This window comes from Xenopus tropicalis, chromosome 9 (assembly GCF_000004195.4).
Source record: "Xenopus tropicalis strain Nigerian chromosome 9, UCB_Xtro_10.0, whole genome shotgun sequence".
Lineage (NCBI taxonomy): Eukaryota > Metazoa > Chordata > Amphibia > Anura > Pipidae > Xenopus > Xenopus tropicalis.
In genome coordinates, this window is record NC_030685.2 from 43,800,254 (window position 1) to 43,825,206 (window position 24,953).

Genomic DNA, 24,953 nt, shown 5'->3' on the forward strand with positions numbered 1-24,953 from the left:
ATCTATTTTCTGTGTAAAAGCTAATTAAGTTTTGACTAAATAAGTTTTTTTTTATTTCTAAAAAAAAAAATAATATGCTCACTGCATATTTTATTATCTGATGCACACAGAAACAGCAGGCATATGTAAGTAAGCAGGCAGCAGGTAAGCTAGCTAATTTACTACTTCAGATGCAGAATGGCATAAAAAGGTAGACATAAAGTCCATAATTTACAGTGCATGCATTTTAATACACTTGATTGGCCTTGATGATTGTGTATTTGCAAAACACTTATGATACATTGAATAAAAGTACCTGGTACGTCGCGCGAGCGCCTACATCAGCAGAGGCGGCAGCGAGTCAGCACAGGAACGCACACACTCTCGGCAGTCCACGGGGGGGCGGGGTGTCATTGGTTGTGAGCACCTTGCAGATCCAGAGGTGGCAGCAAATCACACACGTCAGTCCCCGCGCATGCACTTATGTCTGTCCACAGGGGGCGCCTACATCAGCAGTTCCAGAGGTGGCAGCGAGTCAGACCGAGCTAGAGTCAGCAGATCAGTATACTCAAGTATAAGCCGAGGGTTACATTTTTAGTGCTGAAAAACTCGGCTTATACTCGAGTATATGCGGTATATGCACTATTTATATGCTACCATTTATATGCGGCGACTATTTATACACGGGCGTTTATTAGCGCATGTACTGTCCAATACCGAAAATAACGCATGCAGTATCGCGCGTAAATTAACACAAGTATGCTTATAGTGAATTGTGCGTTGTCGCGAAAATTTAGACGCAATAAAATTTTTAACGCACGCTATAAATAGCGCACGTTTTAACGCACTTTAATGAATCAACCCTATTACCTCTAAAGTCGTCAACACAACCTTAGAAGGATGGTTTTCTCAGTGGGGACTTCCACTAGAAATTATTACAGACAATGGGCCACAATTTGTGTCAAAAGAATTTGAAGATTTCCTTCAACTGAAGGGCATAAGGCACATTTTAACACCTCAATACCATCCGCAGGCTAATGGAGGTGTGGAACACTTTAATCAGACTATAAAGAATGGCCTTAATGTACATTTGCATGAAGGCCTTTTGTTTAGCAAAGCTTTAACTATAGTTCTACAGCACTACCGGTCTGCACCCCATAGTGCAACTGGGGAATCACCAGGAAAACTGATGATAGGCTGTAATCTACAGATGCCCCTAACATGTTTACAGCCACAGATAGAAGTCATTGAACCCCAAGCGTTGCGAGCAAGGGTTAAATATCATCAGGACAAAACAAAAGCTTACTGTCATGTTGGAGCAGTAAAGGGTTAAGTTTTCAATTTAGAAAGTCTGTTTGGAATCCACATTTGAAGGAAACTCTTCACTGTAGGGGGTAATTTACAAATACCACCTAAAAAGACACTGAAGACGGACTGTCTGGCTAGGGGACTGTGAGGGCCAAATGAATTAACAAGGTAACTACATTATCATACCTGTCTATACCTGGTGTATCTCAGGGCAGACTCTTAGATAATCTTTCTTTGGGCTCATAAAATAAATATCCATTAGCTTGTAGCTAGGGCTCCCCACAGACCACTCCCATGTTATGATGATCCTATAATTCTCATGGTCCTATAATTCTGCTGAATACCCATAAGAATTTGAGGTTAGCTGGAAAATAAAAATGTCACCAGAACAGCCAGTTACCAAATAGTGACCTGCCCTCACCTTTCTCATTGGATAGGGGCGTGACCTAAATTGTGACCTGTATATCAATGGCCCAGACCACTGGGAAGATATGTGCCTTTGATGACCAAGCTGCTCGGGAGGTATATGTTGCTATTTCTCCGCCCCCCCCCCCCCGGAACAGGAATTACATAGGACCATTCAATTGGTCATGTATGTAGGTTACTGCATTTTTATCCCTTTTTATTTTATAACTGTTTGCAACATGTATGTCATTTTTGTAACCTTAACTGTTTTCATATAATATATGCACTGTCCACTTTGGATTATTAAATATAAAATTTAATAAGTTTGTCTTTGTGCTCTAAATGAACCTTTATGCCTTACGCCGAGTGTGTATGTTAAATGTGTTTTAACCCCTTGCTAGTTAGAAGAAAAGTGTGTCTGCTTACCCCTTTGTTTGCTTGTGGGAAAGTTGTGTGTTGTCTGTAGACTAAATTGCAGTGTCTGTTAGAGTGCTTAGCTAGAAAGTCTAGGGCGATTTGCCTCTGTGAAGCATCAGTGTGCAATAGAACATCTAGACTTGGGTGCTTGCGGCCATTGAAACGTGGTGGTGGTAGTTGTTAAGTTTGGTGGGTTGGGGCTGTTTGGGGTTGATTGCACGAGTTAGCGAGAAACTGTGTAGTCGATGTGTTAACCCTTACAGCCGCCCGCCTGGTCACGTATGTCTGTGGTGGCGTTCATGACACTCAAAACGAAAAGCCAGTTACCCTTAATGCTAGGCAATGGGTAAGAATAAAAAAGCCCTCAATCAGATCAAAATCTGATCCTATTTTGATCCTATTGAGGATCTGAATTTCATTTTTTATTTTATAGTCATTTTTTCTTTTACCTTAACTATGTATGTGCAACCAATTTTTGTATTTGCTCTTTGCCAGCCATATTTTTAACATTTTGTGGCAGATCTACTAAAAATAGAATTTTTCTGGGGTCAAAACTCATATAATAACAACTCAATAATGTTGGTAGGGCCAATGAAAATATCTAGTTTATTGTCAGAAAATCACAATTTTCTTGAGCCGAAACATTTGAGAAATTTGTGAAATTTAAACGGCCGTTCATTCCATGAATCCTCTTTATTTTTCCTAAACATGAATTGCTCCAGCAGTCCTTTAAGTAGCATTGGCGCTCATTCTTGGTAAACAATAATGTTTTTAAGTTTCACTTGAAACTGGGTGAAAAACAATGATGGGATTAGCTTCCCTTTGAAAATATGTGAAATATAAAACAATGATGCGATTAATTTCCCCTAAAAAGTGTATAGCAAAAGGACAGGCTGACAATGAATATTCACTTATTAGTATTCAAAGAATTCAGCAACATCTTTAGGGATCTTCTGGGTCAATCCATGGTCATTTACAGACTACATTCTTGTTTTTTACTAGGACATTAACATCCAAGCTGAAAAAATGTTTTTGAGGTCCCAAAGATTTTCTTCCTTGACTGAATCATCTCCCAGGAAATGTTTCAGATGGACACTGTCAAAGTCTCTGCAATCCAGAACGGGATCCTTGTTGTTCCATTGTTCCAAATAGGCTGGACATCCAGATGTAAAAAAGACCATGGATTTGTGAAATTGTCTTCTATGGTGGCCATCTATGCAGAAAGACTTCAAAGATTTTGTAGCTTCTTGCACCATCTGCGCCTCTTCTAAGCCCAGTCACTCTCTCCCATGTTGGTTACTGCAGCCACCTCCTGTTCTCTGTTGACCGTTGATTCACTTAGCCATGTATTTTATTGTTGAGTTACCACCTTCCATGGGCAAAACAATCATGGGGTGGTAACTGACCACTTTTGCAAGATGGCACATTTCATCCCTCTGTGCAAACTCTCATCTACTGTCTCAACTCTTTATTCATCACATTTTTCGCCTCTATGGAGTTCCAATAGAGATAGGTTCTAATATAGGCTCCCAGTTCATTTTAAAATTTTGACATTCCTTGTGCAAATTCTTGGCATCTCTTTGATTTTCTCAGCTTATCACCCTCAGTCAAATTCTGTATGGGTAAACCAAGCTCTTGAACAATTTTCAAGATATCAGGTGTCTCTCCCTTGGGCAAAGTTTGCCCTTAATGCTTCTACTGAAAGATCACCTTTCTTGTGTGTTTATGGTAAACATCCTTAAGCCTTTCCCCAGGAATTTCTCCTTTCTAATGTTCCAACAGCCAATGATTAAGTGGTCAACATGTCTGCAATCTGGAGTAGCGCTAAATCAAATTGGAAAACAGTTCCTTGGCTCAAAAGGAAGCATAAATCCACTCCCCAATACTCTGTCCAAAACAAAGTTTGGCTATGCACCAAAAATATGCATCTAAAGATTCCTTCTCCCAAGTTTTTTGGTCTTTTTCCTATTCTGGTTATTATCAACCCAGTGGCTGTCTGACTTCAACTTCCACCTGAAATGTGTTTCATCCAAATGTGTTTCATGTGTCTCTTATTATGCCTGCAATTTCTAACCATTTTTCTTTTGGACAATCTCCTTTCACACCTATTATTGTTGACAGTCACAAAAATATGAGGTTGAAAATATTCTGGACTCTAGATTCTCCAGAGGGCTTTTACAGTTCCTCATCCTGTGGGTTTGGGCCTGAGGAATGTTCCTGGGTAAAGCATTCAGATGTTCATGCTTTATGGTTAATACAGGAATTTTTCAAACAATCTTCACAGAAGCCTGGTTGTGGTGGTCTGGTGGCCCCCCACTGTGGAAGGGAGTACCATCAGGAGCATTCCATTGGGGAGCACTCCACTAAGAATTCAAGATGGCAGTGTCCATGGCTGCATAGTGACTCCATTGCACCATGTCATTTTTCTTTTTTTTAGCAATAGCAGGGAAGGTAGAGAGAAGAATGAGCAGGGCAAGAAGGGAAAATAACAAGCAGGAAGGGGGGAAGAACTAGCGGGACAGGGAGAAGGAGGAACCAGCAGGGTTTGGATCTGCAGGGCAGGATGGAACTCTATCTGAAGGAAATGTGCACTCCTAGTCCTTGCTCAGCTATAATTTATTTCTACCAAAGTTCATAACCTTTCAAATTTCTCTTCAAAGTGGTAGCATCCTGCACCACAATTTAGTGGTACTCCATGTCAGGAGTGCTCAGTGCTCAGTTGTGGAACACTCCGCTTTGAAGTCAAGATGGTGGCGCCCATGGCCGCGCAGTGATGTCATTGTGCCACATCGTGACATGGCGCATGAAGTCAATGCGCCACATTTCGCCATGACAATTTAAAATAGACGATAAAGTCCCATGTTCAATGCCTGGATATAGAACTTGATCTCCTGGGTGCACTGTAAATTGTTTTTATTTTTGGACAAATTTGCTGGATTTTACCCTTTTGCATGATTCTGATTCCACTGCTGCCTGAACTGACATGTGCCTGAATATCTACTAGAGACTCTTGTTAATCCTTAGTCCTTGGAAGTCCGTGGGAACAGCAAGTTGGGAGGTTAATTTTTTACACCAGCAGCAAATCCACTAAGTCTCACATTAGCTATAGGTCAGTCTATGTATGTCCCATATTTAGCCTCTCCAAACAAAAAAGTCACCCTCCGCCTAGGCCAGCAGGATTACTTCCCTGTTAATTTATGGAATGCTCTCCAGCTCTCTTAAAAAGTGGAAGTGTCCTTAAATATGTGACCTTCCTGCTGTAGCTAAAGGAAGTCATTACTTGCCACTATCGGTCGACCTGGTAGACAAGAGAGATGAATTTTGGGTAGTACATAAAATACTGGAGTCACTGGATGTATACATAACAGAAAATGACTCCCAGTTCCTGATACTGATCTAATAACTTAACTATAAGGATTTTGTGAAATATCATATATGTTTTACAGTTCTGCAACTGTCTCTGAACTTCCTAAATATAATCCTTTTTATCCCAAATTACAAAAGCACCCGTAAAAATGTATAAACCACATCCTTTCTCTGTGTTAAGAAAAAAAGAAAAAAAACCCATGTGCACGTGCGTGTTGACGCCCGGAAGGGGGCGACGGGGGAGGGGGGATGACGTACACCAAAGGACCTTGATAAAGTTCCCAAGAGGAACCGAAACGCTGGATCGCACTGTGAATAAAAAGAAGATATTGAATGTGACCTGGTGTGCTGGTCCTTCTTAGGGCATCTGCCTTTTGATTTGCCCTGTATCATTTGCATCTGGTGCAATGGTACAGGGCAAATTTTATGTAATAATGCCATATACTATGAAGTATAGAGTGGAAGTATCCTCTATCATATCTTAATTTTTAAGCTGTTGTACCCAGGGAGGTGATGTGAGTTGGGACCAGGGAGAGGCAATTTTGTGTGAAGATGCCTATTTTTCATTCAATTGAATACCAGTTTAATCCACGCATGGCATTTAGTCTAAACACCAGACATGGTCAAAGGCATGTATTAAGCCCGATTCCATATAAAGTGTTTTTAACAAGTCTGGTGTGAAAAATATCAGGTATAGGGTAATATTTGACTCCTTCATTATGGACTTACCTCATGGCCTTTATTTCCAGAATTTGATTTACTTTCTTTTGGCTTCTGTGTAAAAAAAATGGATAGGTAGTTTAATTTATTGTTTTACAATTTTTACTTCAGTTCTTTGAGAATGTTTTATCTTTATGTCTTTAAGGAAAGTATTCAAATGTTCTCTGAAAACCATATGTCTGCTGAATTAGATTTTCTGCATACCTACATGCAGCTCACACATTATGCTTTTTGGACACTCCTACCATAGAAAATAATCCTGTCATCCTGCCTGCTTATCCAGTGTCATAATTAACGACCCAGGTCTCGAGGGGCTCCCTCTGCCCTGGCTCTTGAAAGCTGTGTAGCCTGACTGGACATTGTTCAGGGGTTTGTCCAATTATGTTGCAGGCAATATTGTTCAAAGAAGTGTGAACTGAACTGGAAGGTATAATAAGCCTCTAATCAGAGAGACAGGTGCATGTTTACCATGAAGATTATTTCATTTTGGCTGTGTGTGGAACACAGTGCTGAGAGGCAAGCACAGACTGGATAGGACCTTACAGTAAAAATAAATATTCATTAAATGAAATGTGAGGGATTTAAACATATAAAGGCAAGGGGAGAGGCAGGCTCAGATTTGTGGAGAGGCCACAAAAGCCCGGGCCAAGGCGGCAGTGTGGACCTCTCCCTACTGCTTTGTATGCGAGTGTAAACTTCCGCCCATGAGCACGCTCGTGGGGAGGGGGAGGTGCTGTTCGCGCATGTGCAGGTGGGGGGGCAGCCTCGGGGCGCCCAGATAAGCAATCCGATGCTGGGTAGAGGTGGCAGAAGATTAGGGAGAGGAAATGGGAACTGACTATACGTTTAAAGGGGATCTGTCACCTTGACAAATAATTCCAAATTGTTTTCTATTGTGTTTGTCAAGCAAAATAAACTTTACTTACACTATATAAATTATTTTAATCTTATTTTCTTCAGCCTTGGAATTCACAATTGCAGAAAGCAGGCAGGGGCCATTTTGTGGACATTGTTATCAAAGCAGGCATTGCATCCTGCCAATATCTTGTTTCTGTGCCAGTATGGGAGGACCTAATGCCCATGTCCATGCACTGGTTACATAATTACATGGTGAGGTGGGAGGGGGAATGTGAGGAGAGCAGCAACATCTAAGAAGTTCTGAATTGAAAGTGAAAGTAACTCTCTGCCACTCCTCTATGCCTAAGGCATAGAGGCGGGGCAGGCAATATATGACTGACAGCTGGGATTTTAAATGCTTTTATAATGGGCATGGATGTGGTAATAAAAAAAATAGTTTTGGGTTTCATGTTTAATTTGAAAAGGGCTTTTATTATACAGCTTTTTATGTCTGGGTGACAGGTCCACTTTAAAGAAGAATGGAAAAAAGATAAAGGAAATTTAGGAAAAGCAAAATGGTAAAGAGGTTGGTGCAGAAAAGAAAGATCAGAGCAAAAACAAAAAGCAGAACTGACATGCATTATGGTGGAGACAACATATAGCACAGAGAAAAGACGAATGAAAATAGAGAACAGGGGAATCAAAACAGAAGTGAAAATGTGGTGTAATGATCAGGAGCAGAGGGGAATTGTCTTTCTTTTGTGTGTGTTCTGAGAGGCGTAGACATTGCAGGCTCTGTGCATGCCTACTACCCCCTGCTGTTTTATGGTTCTTTGCTGCAAGCAGTCCACTCTACCCTTACACCCCCAGGCACTGTCCATGTGTTCATGTATCCACCAGAGAAAATTAACAATGTTCCCTTTGTTCTCAAGGGACCGTGTGGGTTTATGCTGACTACGATAAGAAAAGTGGATTGGCTGAAGGGCAAAACTGTTTGGGTAGACTAAGATAGACCCAACTTAGTAGTTTGTCAGTCATCCCTGGGGGGGTGTCCCTCTTGTGGGAAAGCGCAGCCTCGCCCAGTTAGTCTCTGCAGAGGAAGCAACCCAAAAATACATTTTGCAAGGGCTCCCTGGATTTTCAAAACCAGGGTTCTACTGAACCTCTACTTCCTCAGAAGCCATTTGCCATGTCTTACAGTAGGGACGTAAGTGGTTAGTTTTCTTACATACTTCACCTTGTATTTACTGCACTGTATATGTATATATTTCTAATTGTAAATATTGTGTGCTGTGGACTCCTTCTATTAAATTCCAATTAATAACTCTACTGGTTTGGCTGATGATAACTACTTACAATTTTATTCTTTTTGGGGCTTTGGTAATTACTTTGATTACCCACTTAATTTGTAGTGATATTCTTGGCTGCCTGGTACCTCTGAGACCTAAGGAGTTATAGGAGAACAGAGTGCCCAGACAGATAGGATTCAGGGTGGGCATTTTAATTACCAGGTGGTCACATGCTACCCAAGCACTGTGGTGCTTGCTAGAGAAGCTGAGTATAATCAGGCTGGTTTTAATTTGTGCCTGTGCCAGATGTCAGGGTAAATTAGGCCTTTGTGAATTAACCTCAATTTTTATAGTCCTCTCTTTACTTTATGTCCACTTAATACCCTTAGTAAACAGAATTACCCCCTAGGTTTGTCACATAGGTCATAAAGAGAATGTAATAGGAGAAGAAAATAATAAGGCAAACATTTTTTAAAAAAGGAACATTGCAAGTAGGCAGGGCTATTTCTAGGTATGTTGGGGGCACACTAACAATGTAAATATAATTTGCAGTCTTTAGTGAGGGTAGGTGGGTCATCCAAGGAAGAGGTTAAGGGTAAATATGGTCAACGCAAACATTAAAGGAGAACATGAAAATATCATGTTTTATGGGGTCAACTTACTTATTTCCCACATATATTTCTACTACTAAAAAATACACGGCCTGATTTATATGACATGAAATATTTATGCACCAACTTCCTTTTGGGGTCTCTAAATGCCAGATACTTTGGTGATCCTATGAACAGTGGGCACCAACTGTTCAGTGGACCCTTGGCTCTCATATTTTTGGAAGATAAGTTGCTTGAAAGTGGAAGCTTTGATACAATTTTTGGTATTTCATCAAAACCGATAAGTTTGGGAAAGCATTGCAAATCCATAGTTTGGAGTGCCCAGTGTTTATTGTATGGTCTGTGTATATATGTATACATAATTAACATTAGCTAAAACATCATTCAAGCGGTACTCTAACAAGTTTTGGATGTATTTAAATGGTTTGGTCAATGTCTGGAGGGCTAAACATCAATAACAACAACACACACAATATACTAGCTATTCAGCCATCCACAGCTTTATGTTTTATATTGATTTAGCACTTAGGGACCTTCTCTCTCAAACCCGTCAGGTTAAGATATTAGTTTGTGGAGTGTCTTACCATAAATGTAAATTTACCCTCTTGCAAACCACTCCAGAGAATAAAGTTGATTGCTTAATACATTACAGGAGCATCACAAAGGATTTTATGCAATAAGCTTGAAAAAGTATACTATACTCCCCAAAAACTTACCTAGTATGGTGCCCTCTTCTACAATGCATACAAACCCAACATAGCAAACCGTTCCTCATAACCGAGACCTTCCGTACAATTTAAAAACAAGTATACTATACTCCCAAAAAATGACAGTATGGTGATAGAATAGGACATGCATAGTAATATATATAGAGAGAGGTTAAAAAAAGACACACGTCCATTCATTTTAGCATTTTTGCTTAAGTGAAACTGGCCTAACTGCTAGTTCTTTAAAAGGAAGGTGAAAAACAGCAACACCATCTGCTGACTCTTCAAGTTGCCTCAGAGGGGGAAAAAATATTTCCTAACTCCCAAGAGGGCAATTTGACCTAAATCCCTGAATCAACTTTGCATAAGAGTTAATTTCAGTAACTTGGTATTTTCTCATTTTCTAAATAGGTATCCAAACCTTCCTTTAAAATGTTCTAATAGCTCAACAGCTATGGGGAGACAGTTCCACAACTTAACAGTCCTCACTGTAAAAAAAAACTTTTTTCGCATCCTAGGATGGAACCTTTTTTCTTCTAATCTAAATGGTTGACCTTGTGTTTGCCAGAAGAATCTACTGGTGCATAAAGCATCCAAGAGTTTATTGTATAGTCTCCTTCTATATTTTTACAAAGTAATCATAAGCCCCCTCTTCTACAATGTAAACATCCCCAACTTAACTAACCTTTCCTCACAAAAAAGACCTTCCATATCATTATTTTAACTCTTTCTTGACCTTTCTATTTTGTTAATATACATTTTATGGATTGAAGGCTAAAACTGCACTGCAAAAATCGTAAGTGAAAAGCGGAGCACTGGAATGCTTCTTATTAAAAACATATGTTTATTTCCATAATTAAAAACATAGCAAAATGTCCTCACCACACAGCTTAACGCGTTTTATGGCTAAATGCCACTTTCTCAGAAGCTGCACTGCAACAGTGCTGTGTAAAGGGGACTTTGATTCTCTCCCCCAGTGAACCCCTAAAACAGGAAAATATCTTACTAGTTCTTCCTGATGCTGACTGACAGAGTTCAAACAAGAAGGAGTTGTTAGTGTGTGGCAGACAAGCCATCCTGTTTTAGAGAATCTAGTTGTTGGGATCTATAAGAATCAAATAACAAAATGTTTCAGTAAAATAAACAGACCATTTATTGGCTCTAAATCTAAATCAATTAACAAACAATTCAAATTTAAACAATAAACATACTATACCAAACAGACAGGTACCATGGGTACCATGAGGCACTGGGATGCACATGTCTGTTTGGTATAGTATGTTTATTGTTTAAATTTGAATTGTTTGGTAACTGATTTAGAGCCAATAAATGGTCTGTTTATTTCACTGAAACATTTTGTTATTTGATTGTAAATTGTTTCTTGACCTATCAGTGGGATATAATTTATGGATTCTTTTTTCTCAATTTACCGTTAATATTTATTCGGGATCTATAAGAATGGCTTTGCCCAAAGAACTCAAATAGTACACTCTTCTGAACAGAGGCCATTCTATAGGTTGGTAGTCAACATATTGGGACACAGTGAGACTATGGTTGAGCAAACTGCTTCCCAAATTGCTGGAGATGTGGCCAAAATGAGGCAATGCTTTTGCACATAATCTGGATCTGCCTGAACTTTTAAATATAGATAAATGGAGGGTACTCACTTCACAGTCACAAAATAAAATATAGACATAGAAAAACCCCAAAAACATTTAAATGGTTTTTATGTATGATATATTCAGATTGGCTATTTTGATTGAATGATATGCACTGTCACTTTATCCCATTAAGTACGCAAATTCTGACACTGAATAATTAATTTTGTAAGAGAAGGAATAAATATTACATGAATTTTGATGTGGTGTATAGATTGAGGATGTACTTATCATGTCACGCTATTTTATTGGTTTTATTTGTAATATCTAGTTTTCTGAATATGCGCTTCCACTTTTATCACTGTATGCACTTTTAAGGACTTAATGTCTCCCACTGAGTAAATGATGTGCCATCATAATGTATTGTTCTTTTAAAATCTATAATGTTTATCTGTGTGAATATCCCTCTTTTTGTATATGCACTATGAGAATAATAACGTTTTCCGTTCTTTGAATAGAGCAGCGTAATGGTTGCTTTGGCTGGTTGCTATGATACGATGCGCCAATACAATGCGCCAATAGTACTTGCAAAGTTTCCTATGTACGTGCGTGACATAGCACGCCTATATGCGCATACGTGAAATCGCACGGCTGTGTGCGTGTGCGCAAAGTCGTGCACACATATAGGTGTGCGACGTCGTCCACGCGCACATAGGCGCGCAATTTCACAAATCTGCGTATAGACATGCTATTTACTCTAGAAGGCTGCGTTACTCTACGGAAAACGTACCAGCGGAAGTGACGTTAGCATACGTGATGTCACGTACCGGGAAGTAAGCCAGGTGCTTGCTGTAAGAGAAAAATTGGCATTTAATTGAAGAGGGTATTTATATCTTCCACATTAGTTAATGCATCAGGATTCCCCTTGAAACGTTGCTGAAATGTTGGGGTAATTCTCATCTTTGGCAAGTGTATCAGCTTACCTGTGTGTCTCTTTTTGCCTGTGCACATTTTTGTGGTATGTCTTACTTCATAATATCATATTTTATTTTCTGTATTTTGTTGATTAAAATTGACTTTTGTTAAACCTTTTGCATAGTATATAAAGGATAACTATTTTATTAATACTGCCTGTGATTATTTGTGTGTAGAGATGTAGCGAACCTCAAAAAAAAAGTTTGCGAACCCGTTCGCGAACTTCTGCCAAAAAGTGTGAACTTTTGCGAACTTTGCGAACCCCATAGACTTCAATGAGAAGGCGAACTTTAAAACCTAGAAAAGCCATTTCTGGCCAGAAAACTGATTTTAAAGTTGTTTAAAGGGTGCCACAACCTGGACAGTGGCATGCAGGGGGGGATCAAGGGCAAAAATTTATCTGAAAAATACGTTGTTGACACAGCATTGCGTTTTGTGCTGTAAAGGGCAGAAATCACACTACATTTCTAAACTTGTGTAATAAACTGCTTTAAAATGTCCGGCGTCTACATGCCAATCAAGGTTACAGCCGGTTCACATGCAAAGACAAAATGCCGCATTTACTGCAACGCAAAAAAACGCAAAGAGCTTTAATGATACCGTCAAGTGAGCGAATAATAGTTTTTACTAGTTGCTTGTCACCTCCAGGACAGGGTGTGCTGTGTAAGCCAGTCAACTACCTCTCCAGCATTTTTGGAGTTCAGGGTACGTGCCTTCGGAACACTGGGTGCACTACTATGCACAACAGCAAACAGCACTGGGCACGTTAAAGAACAGTAAGATAAATAAATAAAAAAAATAAATAAATAATAATAAAAAAAAAAAGTGATCTCTGGTTGGTGCTGGTGGTGAACTACTAGGAGCAGCACACCAGTCCCCAACACAGCTAGACTAATAGCACTGGGCTCTATAAATTACAGTAGCAAAGTAAAAAAACACAAATGAAAAAAAATGATGTGAATGTGTGGTTGGTGCTGGTGCACTACTATGACCAGCACACCTGTCTCCAACACACACAGACGGAGCTGCAGTACATAATGAAAAGAAGAGTAACAGTAATCAGAAAATAAAAGCAGTCCTTACAAGGACTATTGGATAACAGCAGATGAGATCAGCAGGACAGCTGTCCAGCAGCTACATACAGAGCAGTAGAAAGTAGATTACTAGTCAGCAAAGCTACCTAAACTGTCCCTCAAACCCCTGCACAGCTCTCTCCCTATGCTAACTCATCAAGCACACACAGGCAGAATGTAAAATGGCTGCTGGGCTTCGGTTTATATATGGAAGGGAGTGGTCCGGGGGGGGGTGGTCCAGGAGGGAGAGCTGCCTGATTGGCTGCTGGGCTTCGGTTTATATATGGAAGGGAGTGGTCCCGGGGGGGGGGGGTGGTCCAGGAGGGAGAGCTGCCTGATTGGCTCCCATGTATCTGCTGGCTCTGGGGTGAGAGGTCAAAATTTGGCTCCAGCTAAGGCGAACCCAAAATTGCGAACATTGCTAAAAGTTCGCGAACATCGCTAAAAGTTCACGAACTTGCGAACACCCGATGTTCGCGCAAATTAATTCGCCGGCGAACAGTTCGCTACATCTCTATTTGTGTGCAAGCCCTTATTCTATTCAAATTTTCTGCCTGAACCTTTAAACATATTGGTTGAACCCCAACGAGATCCAATGATACTGGTTCTTGGGAAAAAAATTCTGAAACTTATTAATTCAACCCAAGCTGACAGATGTGCTATTGCAGGGAAATTAAAGAATATACATCCCCCCCATATAAACAAACTTTCTGAGGAGAGTCTACCACACCAGGAGAATGGAATATCTGACAGCACTCAGGAATAACACTATGGACTAGTTTTATAATCAAGTTTGTATTTCTGGGACATTTGTTATTTTGTTTGTAAAAATATATTTAAAAAACCTCAACAAGAGTTAAAAAAAATATCTTGACAAACATTCTTTGTTCAATACTCAATAGTGTTGAACTTAAAGGACAAGGAAAGCCTCACCATAAATGTTGTCCATCTGACAGAATGCATAAAAAGCATACTGAAATTGCTTACCCGGCATCTATATTCTGCACAATATCTCCTGAAGCTTTAAAGTAACTGGGCACTTTAACAGTATAGAAGGATGTCTCATACAGCTAGTAGTGTGATTGGGACTAAGACCAAGAAGGTGGTACATGTGCAAAACATCCAGTTTCGGTCTTTCAGCACACAGGAGCACACTACAGCCAACAAGATCTGCAGGTTCACTACTAGGTGGCACATTTGAACAAGGAACTTAAGGTCTGGAGGACAATGTGAACAGAATCAAAATGGTGTCTGCAATCTGAGAGTAAGGAGATTTCAGGGGAAATAAGGTAGTGATTAGCAAGAGGCAGGGGTGGACTACTATTAGACAAAGTGCAGGTTTGGGCGCTTTCCTTGTTCTTTAAATAGTACATAAGGTTCAAACATGATTTATACAGTATTTAATGGAGTAATATTTGTTGTTCTGCAGTGTTTATGTCAGTTAGCGAGTAGCATATTTTCAGTACATTGTTAATCTCAAGATGAAAAAAAACTTTTAGTTAGTTTCCATATACTATAGACTTGACAGATTTATCTCGTAATACATTCCATGTTTTTTCCTGTGAGTCCCCACACAACTGTTTCCATTATGTCACTGTTATGTAGTTTCAGAAGCGTTTTTTACTTTACACATCTAAATGTTAGTTTAGTAGCTTGCATTTATAAAACTCACCAAATGCCTCATTTCAACTGAGAGACTTCCATTGGCAGAGTCTTCGATGCTCATAACTTTGACAGGTGTTCCAAAAAGAACAAATCTTCTATTACTACAGAATAAAATAGATCTTTAAAAACTCAATTAAGAAACATAAAATGAGAAATGTGTGAAAGTTTAAGCGTTTCTATGTCTTACCTTAAATTAAATGATGGATCCCTAAAAGATAAACAAGAATTGTTACAAAGTACTCAGAAGTTACTTGTCATTTTGTATAAGAATTGCATGACTAAAAGAAAGCCTTTTCCATTTAAATGAAAAGCATTTAAAAAAAAAAAATACATAATACATAAATTGCTGTGGCAATAACTACATAACGCCTTCCCTTAATGAGTGGAATAGCACTAACTTGCTCTCATCTTCTAAGGGTTTCTATATTTCCAAATATCTGACACATGCCAGAAGAATATGCTTCATAATGTCATTAGTACAGGGAAAAAGAATTACAAGGACTTAATTTTTTACTCTGTTACCTTAAATTCCATGGATATAGGTATCCATCTGAGTTTCAGAGAATCACCTCTGATATAGATATGAGGTGAGCCCAAACCAACTATTGCAGAAAGAGGCATACAGGAACAAAAAACAAACACACAATTGATAAAACCAGCCAACAGCTGAGTCCCAATCAGCACAGAAAACTAGCTACTGCCTATAAAACTCAAGTCAACCACAAGATACATGTAAACCTACACTGGAGCAACCCCAGCCATAAAGCATGCCAAATGTTGGTGCAAGACAGCAACCCTGCATGCAAATACAGAAGCTTTGCCCACCAATGACAGTAGCCCTCTCAAGAACTGCCAATAAAGAAAGAGCCATGCTTGCCATAGCAAAGACCAGCAGCCACACCTGCCTAAAAGAAACAGCAGGGCTAGCAGACATCTGTGCTAAGGGCTGCAGCATAGGCCGGCAGGCACCAGCACCAAGGGCCACAGCTAAGGCCAACAGCCATCGGCACCAAGGGCCACATCAAGGGCTAGTGGACATGTGAGTCAAGGGCCACCGCAAAGGCCAGCAGACATATGAGCCAAGGGCCAGCGGACAGGTGAGCCACAGGCCACAGCCAGCAGTCACATAAGCCAAGGGCCACAGCCAAAGCCAGTGGTCACGCAAGCCAAGTACTACAGCCAAAGCCAGTGGTCATGTAAGTTAAGGGCCATACCAAAGACCATGCTAACCAAGAGCCATAGCTAATGATAGTATCATAGCATGCCAAATGTTAACCAAACAGTGTTGGCGCCTAATGTGCAGGTTGCCAATCCACCAATTACATATAGTTATATAGCGTTAAAAAAGATTCAGCCCTAAAAAGTTCAACCCTTCCAAGTAAACCCAGCACACACAAGCCTTTACTAATTTATCTATACACTCACATTCACATACATAAACCATATATATCAACATCAATACTAACTGTAGAATTTAGTATCACAATAGCCTATTACAAAATCACTTGGAAGGGAATTCCATAACCTTACTGCCCTCACTGTAAAAAACTACCTGTGCTGCCACAAATTAAATTTCCATCCCTCTAATCTATAGGGGTGGCCTCTGGTGTGCTGTGTTTTTATGGGAAAAAAGAACACCCCCATCTGCCTATAATCACCTCTAATGTACTTGTACAGAGTAATCATGTCCCCTCGCAAGTGCCTTTTTTCCAGAGAAAATTACCCCAACTGTGACAATCTAACTTCTAATCTAATAGTTTAAATCTTCCATTCCCTTTACCAGTTTAGTTACATGTCTCTACACTCTCTCCAGCTCATTAATATCCATCTTAAAGGAACAGTAACACTAAAAAATAAAAATGTTTTAAAATAATTAAAATATAATGTACTGTTGCCCTGCACTGGTAAAAGTTGTGTGTTTGCTTCAGAAAGACTACTGTAGCCATGGGGGCAGCCATTTAAATTGAAAAAAGGAGAAAAGGCACAGGTTACATAAGAAGATAACAGATAAACTGTGTAGAAAACAATGGGAATCTATGCTACTTATCTGTTATCTGCTTAGTAACCTGTGCCTTTTCTCCTTTTTTCAATTTAAATGGCTGCCCCCATGGATACACAGCAGGGTATTTATATAAACTGTAGTAGTGAAGCAAACACAAAACTTTTACCAGTGCAGGGCAATAGTACATAATATATTAATTATTTTTATACACTTTCATTTTTTGGTGTTACTGTTCCTTTAAGGCCTAGAGCCCAAAACTGCCCTTCCTACTTAATCTGTAACAGTTTAGCTTGGGCCTTGATGGAGGCCTCCTAGGCTGTCTCTGCCACGAGCTCCCTGCAAAATGTGTTGGAAGCACTCCGTTTCCGGCTTCAGTTGTTTCTCCTCTTGTAGCACAGTTTTCTGGCCCCAAGATTTCCATGGACATTTTTGCAGATTTACCCAAATCAGCAGAGTTTACTACAAGTCTGGTGGTTGTGGATCATTTTTCCAAAATTACCCACTTCATTCCTTTGAAGAGGCTTTTATCTGCTGCTCCCCTGGCAAGTATCTTTATTAAGATTTTTCAGCTCCATGGTTTTCCTTCCTCTTTTTTTTGACCAGGGGGTCCAATTTGTCTTCAGTTTCTGCAAGTTATTGGGGATTGGTTTGAACTTCTCTTCAGCTTATTATCCACAAAGTACTGGCAAAACTGAGAGAACCAATCAAGCCCTGGAGCAGTTTTTTTTGCTGTTATCTCCTAAAACCATTACAACTGGTTGGAACTACTTCCCTGGAATTTGGGTTGGGTTCGTCACCATTTTTGGTCTCTACAGGTGTCTACAGTCAGAATCCTCTTGCTCTACCTTCTTTTGTACTTTACGGTATAGCTGATGTTCCTGTTGCTGAAGTTGCTGTTCATGACATTAAGTTCAAACCCAAATACAAAAAAAAAGTAAAAAAATCAATAAGATGGCCCAGTGATATAAAGAAAATGACTAGAAATAAAGATTAAACCCATAAACACAAATCAAGCAAGTACCTAAATCCCTGTTTACCTGGGTGTGCATACCCCAGGTCCTTCACCATATAAAGCCACAGCCAGCTCACAATGAAAGATCATAGTGTTTGGTCCGGGTGCTCAAAGCCCCGAACCTGTAGCCCAGGGGAGCAAACTCGAATCCTCAGAAAAAACAGCTTCAAAAGCACCACGGACAGCCAAAGCGTATCGTAAAAACACAATCTTTATTCACATCTTCTTAAAACCCAAGACGCCTGACGTGTTTCGTGCGCATGCACAATCATAGGCATACATTTGGAAAGACACACATGATATATCTAGCCCCATAATTAGTGACATCACACATTGAATAAAAACCAAAGAAAGGGGAAAGAAAAAAGAAGCAATGAATAAAGCAATGAATGAGACACTCATAAAGCATTCACGATACTGGTAGTCTCATTTAGAAGGAACATAACAGTTGATATCAAAAATGGAATTTAAGCCATTTGGTTGGTGTGTGCCTAATAAAAATATCCATTTTACAACCTTCTGTAAAAGCTTAGTCCACATATTGCTACAACGTTCGTCCGGAAAAAACCTATCAATCACTTGAATTTGCAACATAGTTACATCACCATTGCAACAATCCATAAAGTGCCTTGAAACCGGATTATTTCTATTTTTCACAACAATGTGCCCAATGTGCTCACGCATTCTACATTTGAGTGGACGAATCGTGCAGCCTACATACTGAAGGGAACATCCACTACAAGTCAGCAAATAAGCCACATTAATGCGTGCTACAGTTCGCGTAAAAACACATATCAAGTGATCTATTCGTTACAGTGCTTTCAAAACGTTCTGTTGCACGATTCGTCCACTCAAATGTAGAATGTGTGAACACGTAGGGCACATTGTTGCAAAAAATAGAAATAATCAGGTGCAGAAAATTTCTGGACAGCAGAATCAGTGAAATCACAACAATCAGGGAATAAGGTGATGGCTTAAAAAAAAGTTTTGTGAGATCAGAATTTGTAAGGCCAAATACAGCTATTATGCTAGAGGATGGAGATAACAAATTTGATTTTGGCCACTTCCACAGATATAAAGTATAAGACTAAACTAAAAAAAAAAAATTAGCAACTTTTGTGAATGCACAAAGTTCCCTATAATCCCTTCATCAGGGAATTGTGCCTTAGGTTCTGGAGTTCTTGCTCATTCAAATAGAATGGACAGGCCAAAGGTCAGGACGGGCAACAATCAGGAGTAGTGGGAAACAAAGCCGAAGCCAAAAACCAGGAGTTCGATCAAGGGTCAGGAAGAAGCCGAAGTTAGGAACAAAGGTATGGGATCAAACCGGAATCATGAACAGGAACCGCTCAGTGTCAGTCAGAAAGGACCTCACCTCGCACTGGACTGTAGGCCACAGTGTCTTTTTAAACTCAATGCACATGCGTTGTTTGTGCGCGAAAATGTGCCGAAGCGTGCACATGATGACGTGACCGTTTCAAAGTGCGTGTGCAGGGACGCAAAGGAGAGTGTGAACAAATGCACATGCGCAAAGCAAGTGGCTTAGTGCGAGAAGCGCAAATAGCTTGAAACTGGATTCTTTGACATCAATGCTCTTTTGTAATGTCTCCTGTGGCAATCCCTGATTCTGGTGAAGGTACGCTCTTCTGCCTAAAGCAACCATCTTTGATTTTGGGTCTGACCCTCAGTTACTCAGGTGCAGTCAAGTCTTAAAGGAGAAGGAAAGGTAAAAACTAAGTAAGCTTAATCAGAAAGGTCTATGTAAATACAGCCATAAGCACTCACAGAAAAGCTGCACTGTGTCCTCTATCAAAAGAAACACAAGATTTCTTGTCTCCTTTTTGTAAACATGTTCTTAGGGTATCTGACTTCCTCTCTCAGAAAACTCCTTCATTCTCGGGGCAAGAGTCTGCGCAGTTCTCTCCTCTCTTCTGCTCCCTCCTCCAATGAGAATCCATGAAACCCACTCCCCCCATACTTAGGAATGTGTAATCTGAGCTATAATGGCTAGGGCTGCAAGCAGGAAGCTATGAAGGCCAAGCTAAAATGGCAGCTGCAATCTTAAACAAACAGAGAAACTGTAATACAGGAATAAACTGAAGTCAAAACCAGGAGCTCAATACTGGGTACAGGAACAGAGCAGGACAATGGCAACTCTGTTTTGGTAGATGCTTCTACTGCCAAGACCCAATACATAGGCTGTGGTTTAAAAATCATGATGCACTGTAAGTTATCCAGTGGATGAGCCAGGATTCACCACATGATGTATCAAAGAGGATGCACTGCTTAAGGGCAACCAGGGCAAAGAAGTGAGAGAGATTGCTTGAAAGTGGTTATAACAGGTGTGAGTGCTGGAGGGTATGTGGCAGGTAGGACTATAAATCTAAAGTTACTAAAATGGCTTGTCATGGAAGGGTACTTAGTGCTGGTGGCCGCATCTGTCTGATCTCACAGTCCAATCAAAATTACTTTACAAGTATACAGGGTGCATATGTTATGGGAATTTAAAGGCCTTTTTTGGTCCTGAAAAAGGTTGAATGGCTGCAAAATTAGTCTTGAAGTCCAGAGCTTCAAGCATGTTGTACATGCTCCCACTCATTGAATGGCCATGCCCACCCACCGCAATGCTTGTTATGTTAATTGTCCCCAACTCAAGTTGTTTTAAAATATAAATATAAAACAGAATATAATTTTATTTTATGTTTAAAGCTTCTGCAAAATGAATACTTACTAACATTCAAATTTTGTTGTAAACTTTATAGAACAATTTTTGAAACTTCAGTGTCTGGTGCTAGACCAGGTGCATTTTATAAAAACTTAAATCCACTTTTAGACAAAGACTTTTGTGATTCCCACATTTATTTTTGTGAGTGTCCATATCTTTACATTCTACTGTATTTAAGTTATGTTTTTTTTTATACATGCATAAAGGAAGTTTAAATTACTTACTTGTCAATAGTTGCTTTAACACGTAACTGGTAATTCAGCTCTGGCAGTTTTACTAGGAGCCTGTGATTCATGGAAAGAAAAGTATTTACTGGCAAGTCACAATCACAATAAAATATTTTCATTTATATAGCAATGTACACTATATATAGTTGATACCCAATCTATAAATGCTTATGACTTGATCTTAAAGTACATGAACAGAGAAAAAACCCTTAAAATATAGATAAAAGTTGTATATTGTTGTATATTGTTGTATATTTAAAAAAAATAAATAAAACAAACAAAGAATAAAATGGAAAACCAGGTCACAACAGTCTTACATATGTTGTAAGTCTTAGACAATAAATAAATATTGTGTTTGAATTAAAATGAACATTCCAGATTTTGATTAAGGTAAGGGGACTGGATCATACTAAAACCTATTATGAGAAAAGAAGTATATTTCATTTCAAATTTCTTTTACAAAACTTAGTTTGATAAATGGATAGCTTTGTTAGCTATTCAAAAAGGGATGCTGTTCTCAGCCTAAAAACTATAGGAATGTTAGTCTGACATCAATAGTAGGAAATAGTGATGAGCTAAATAGATTGCCAGGCATGGATTTGCTGCGAATTTTCACGTTTGATAATGTAACATAGTTACATAGTAAGTTGGGTTGAAAAAAAACATACGTTCATAATGCCTATATATAACCTGTCTAACTGCTAGTTGATCCAGAGGAAGGCAAAAAACCCCATCTGAAGCCTCTCTAATTTGCCACAGAGGGGTAAAATTCCTTCCTGACTCCAATATGGCAATCGGACCAGTCCCTGGATCAACTTGTACTAAGAGCTATCTCCCATAACCCTGTATTCCCTCACTTGCTAAAAAGCCATCCAACCCCTTCTTAAAGCTATATAATGTATCAGCCAGTACGACTGATTCGGAGAGGGAATTCCACAACTTTACAGCTCTCGTGTCCGTTGGAAGGACCTACTGGTAAATAAAACATTAGAAGGGTTATTAAATGATCCCCTTATATATTTATACATAGTTATCATGTCACCTCTTAAGCGCCTCTTCTCCAGTGTAAACAGACCCAACTTGGCCAGTCTTTCTTCATAACTGAGACTTTCCATACCCTTTACCAGCTTAGTTGCCCTTCTCTGGACCTTCTCTAACTCAATAATGTCCCGATTGAGCACTGGGGACCAAAACTGAACAGCATATTCTAGATGGGGCCTTACCAGCACTCTGTAAAGGGGAAGAATAACCCCCTCCTCACGTGAATCTATACCCCTTTTAATACAGCTCAAAACCTTGTTTACCCTTGCAGCTGCTGCCTGGCATTGTTTGCTACAGCTAAGTTTTTTATCTACAAGGACTCCAAGGTCCTTCTCCATTATTGATTTGCCTAGTGCAGTCCCATTAAGGGTATAAGTGGCTTGCATATTTTTACATCCCAGGTGCATGACCTTACATTTATCCACAATAAATCTCATCTGCCACTTAGCCGCCCAGATTGCCAGTTGGTCAAGATCCTGCTGCAAGGATGGCACATCCTGGATAGAACTGACTGGTCTGCAGAGTTTTGTGTCATCTGCAAACACTGATACATTACTTATAATACCCTCCCCTAAGTCATTTATGAACAAGTTAAACAAAAGTGGACCCAGTACAGAACCCTGAGGGACCCGACTGAGAACCTTATTCCAAGTAGAGAATGTACCATTAACAACCACCCTCTTTACCCGGTCCTCTAGCCAGTTTTCTATCCATGTGCAAATGACTTCACTAAGACCAATAGATCTTAGTTTAGAAAGCAGTCGTTTGTGTGGAACGGTATCAAATGCTTTGGCAAAATCCAAATAGATTAAATCTACTGGATCCCCACTGTCCAGCTTCTTACTTACCTCATTATAAAAAGCAATTAAATAGGTCTGACAGGACCTGTCCTTCATAAAGCCATGCTGATTACTGCTCATAATGCCATTCTCCAGTACATAATTTTGTATGTGATCCTTTAACAAGCCTTCAAATAACTTGCCCACCACGGATGTCAAACTTACAGGCCTATAATTGCCAGACTGAGATCTTACTCCCTTTTTAAATATAGGAATGATATTCCCCTTCTTCCAATCCCTAGGTACCATACCTGATGAAAGCGAGTCTGAGAATATCAGAAACAAGGGCCACGGTAATTCTGACCCTAGCTCTCTCAGTACCCGAGGGTGTATACCATCTGGCCCAGGTGCCTTGTTTACATTTATCTTGTGTAACCCTTTAAGCACCATATCCTGTGTCAACCACTGTGTAGTTGAAGCCGAGGCAACAGTGCAGCTATTGGGTGGGACTTGGCCCACTGGCTCCTCTACTGTATACACAGAAGAAAAGAACTGGTTAAGCACATCTGCCTTTTCTGTATCCACTGTAACCATATTGTTACTATAACTCAATGGGGCCACACCCTCAACCTGCATCTTTTTACTATTAATATACTTAAAAAACTTTTTGGGGTTAGTCTTGGCCTCTGCCGTGCTGCGCTCCTCATTTTCTATCTTTGCCTTCCGGATTACTGTTTTACAACACTTGTTATAGTGTTTATATTCATTAAACACAGCTACTGTCCCCTCTGACTTATATTTCTTAAAAGCTTTCCTTTTTTTCCCTATTAACTTCTTTACCTCAGTGTTAAGCCACATAGGGTGATTCTTAACACTTCTACTTTTTCTTATTAATGGAATAAACTGAGAACAGTAATGATTTAATATAATTTTAAATGACAACCATTTCTGCTCTGTGTTTTTATCAGAAAACATAATGCCCCAATCTATGCCCTGAAGCGCTGCCCTTAAGGAGCTAAAATTTGTTTTTCTAAAATTCAGTGTCTTTGTTGCCCCCGTGTAAATTTGTTTCCTGCACCAAACATCAAATGAAATAACATTATAGTCACTATTACCCAGGGGTTCAACCACTTGCACATTTGCTATACGTTCTGGGTCATTGAAGATCACTAGATCCAATATAGCATGGTTCCTGGTTGGCTCCTCAACAACCTGTGACATAAAGTTGTCATGCAGCAAGTTTATAAACTTGTTACCATTTACTGTCCTGGCAGTACTATGGCTCCAGTCAATATCAGGATAATTAAAATCCACCATTATTATCACTTGCCCCAAACTAGCAGCCTTTTCTATTTGCAACAAGAGCTGAGCCTCCTCCTCCTCACTTACATTAGGGGGTCTATAGCATACCCCTACCATTAATTTGGTAGATTCTTTACTATCTGTGAGAAGCTCAACCCATATGGATTCAGCTCCCTCTGTTACCCCCATCACTTCCTCCATAATATTTGCTTTTAATTCTTGCTTAACGAACAGACACTTAACATACTAAACATTTAACATACGGAAACTAAATAGACACTATAAACTCGTTCGGACTGCTGGGACATTAGCACACATGCAAAGCAGCCTGGGTCGACCAAAAGGAAACGAAAGCTGGAAAGCCTGGCAGAGGATGTCAGGAGGAGGAGAAAGAAAGCTCCAGAGCTCAAGAAGCTGCATGTGGGTTTAGAGAGCTGAACCGTTCGAGAAGAAGCTGTCATTTGAAACAGGCTGGTACAGGGAAGGCAGATCCCGTACCTAAAAAAACAGAGATCCTGTGAGGAGTCCTGACTGGAGGAACAATCACCTGCAGGGGGATCCCATCCGAATATCTAAAAGGCTAGTATTCACACTAAAGGTCTGTAGGTGCTGGATTCACCTGAAGGTTCTGTGTAAAGCATTTACAGAGATTTCTGGAGTGAGTATAATTAAAGGACAAGGAAAGGCAAAGTCACTTGGGGTGCCAAAATGTTAGGTACCCCCAAGTGACTTTAATCGCTTACCTTGTACCCCGTGCTGGTGCCCCTGTTAGGAGAAAACAACACCAGCCCGGGGTACCAGGAGCTATGCGCTTCCTCCTTCCTGCTTCGTTTAGCTGCGACTATGTGATAGGCGCATGCGCAATAGAGTGAAAAGCCGACTTCTCTGTTAAAGTCCGGCTTTTCACTCTACTGC

At 39.8% G+C, this 24,953-nt stretch overlaps 1 protein-coding gene across 3 annotated transcripts in view; it reads right to left on the bottom strand.

Moving 5' to 3' along the window:
* Positions 1-24,953, bottom strand: part of stat4 (signal transducer and activator of transcription 4) — a 284,828-nt gene that overhangs the window by 79,040 nt on the left and 180,835 nt on the right. For all 3 annotated transcript variants that reach the window (XM_031893222.1, XM_031893223.1, XM_031893221.1), the window contains exons 11-14: positions 20,914-20,973; positions 15,138-15,158; positions 14,958-15,051; positions 6,205-6,249 (exon numbers count right to left, since the gene is read on the bottom strand). In XM_031893222.1, coding sequence (XP_031749082.1) covers positions 6,205-6,249; positions 14,958-15,051; positions 15,138-15,158; positions 20,914-20,973 — 220 coding nt within the window. The remainder of the gene's footprint in view (positions 1-6,204; positions 6,250-14,957; positions 15,052-15,137; positions 15,159-20,913; positions 20,974-24,953) is intronic.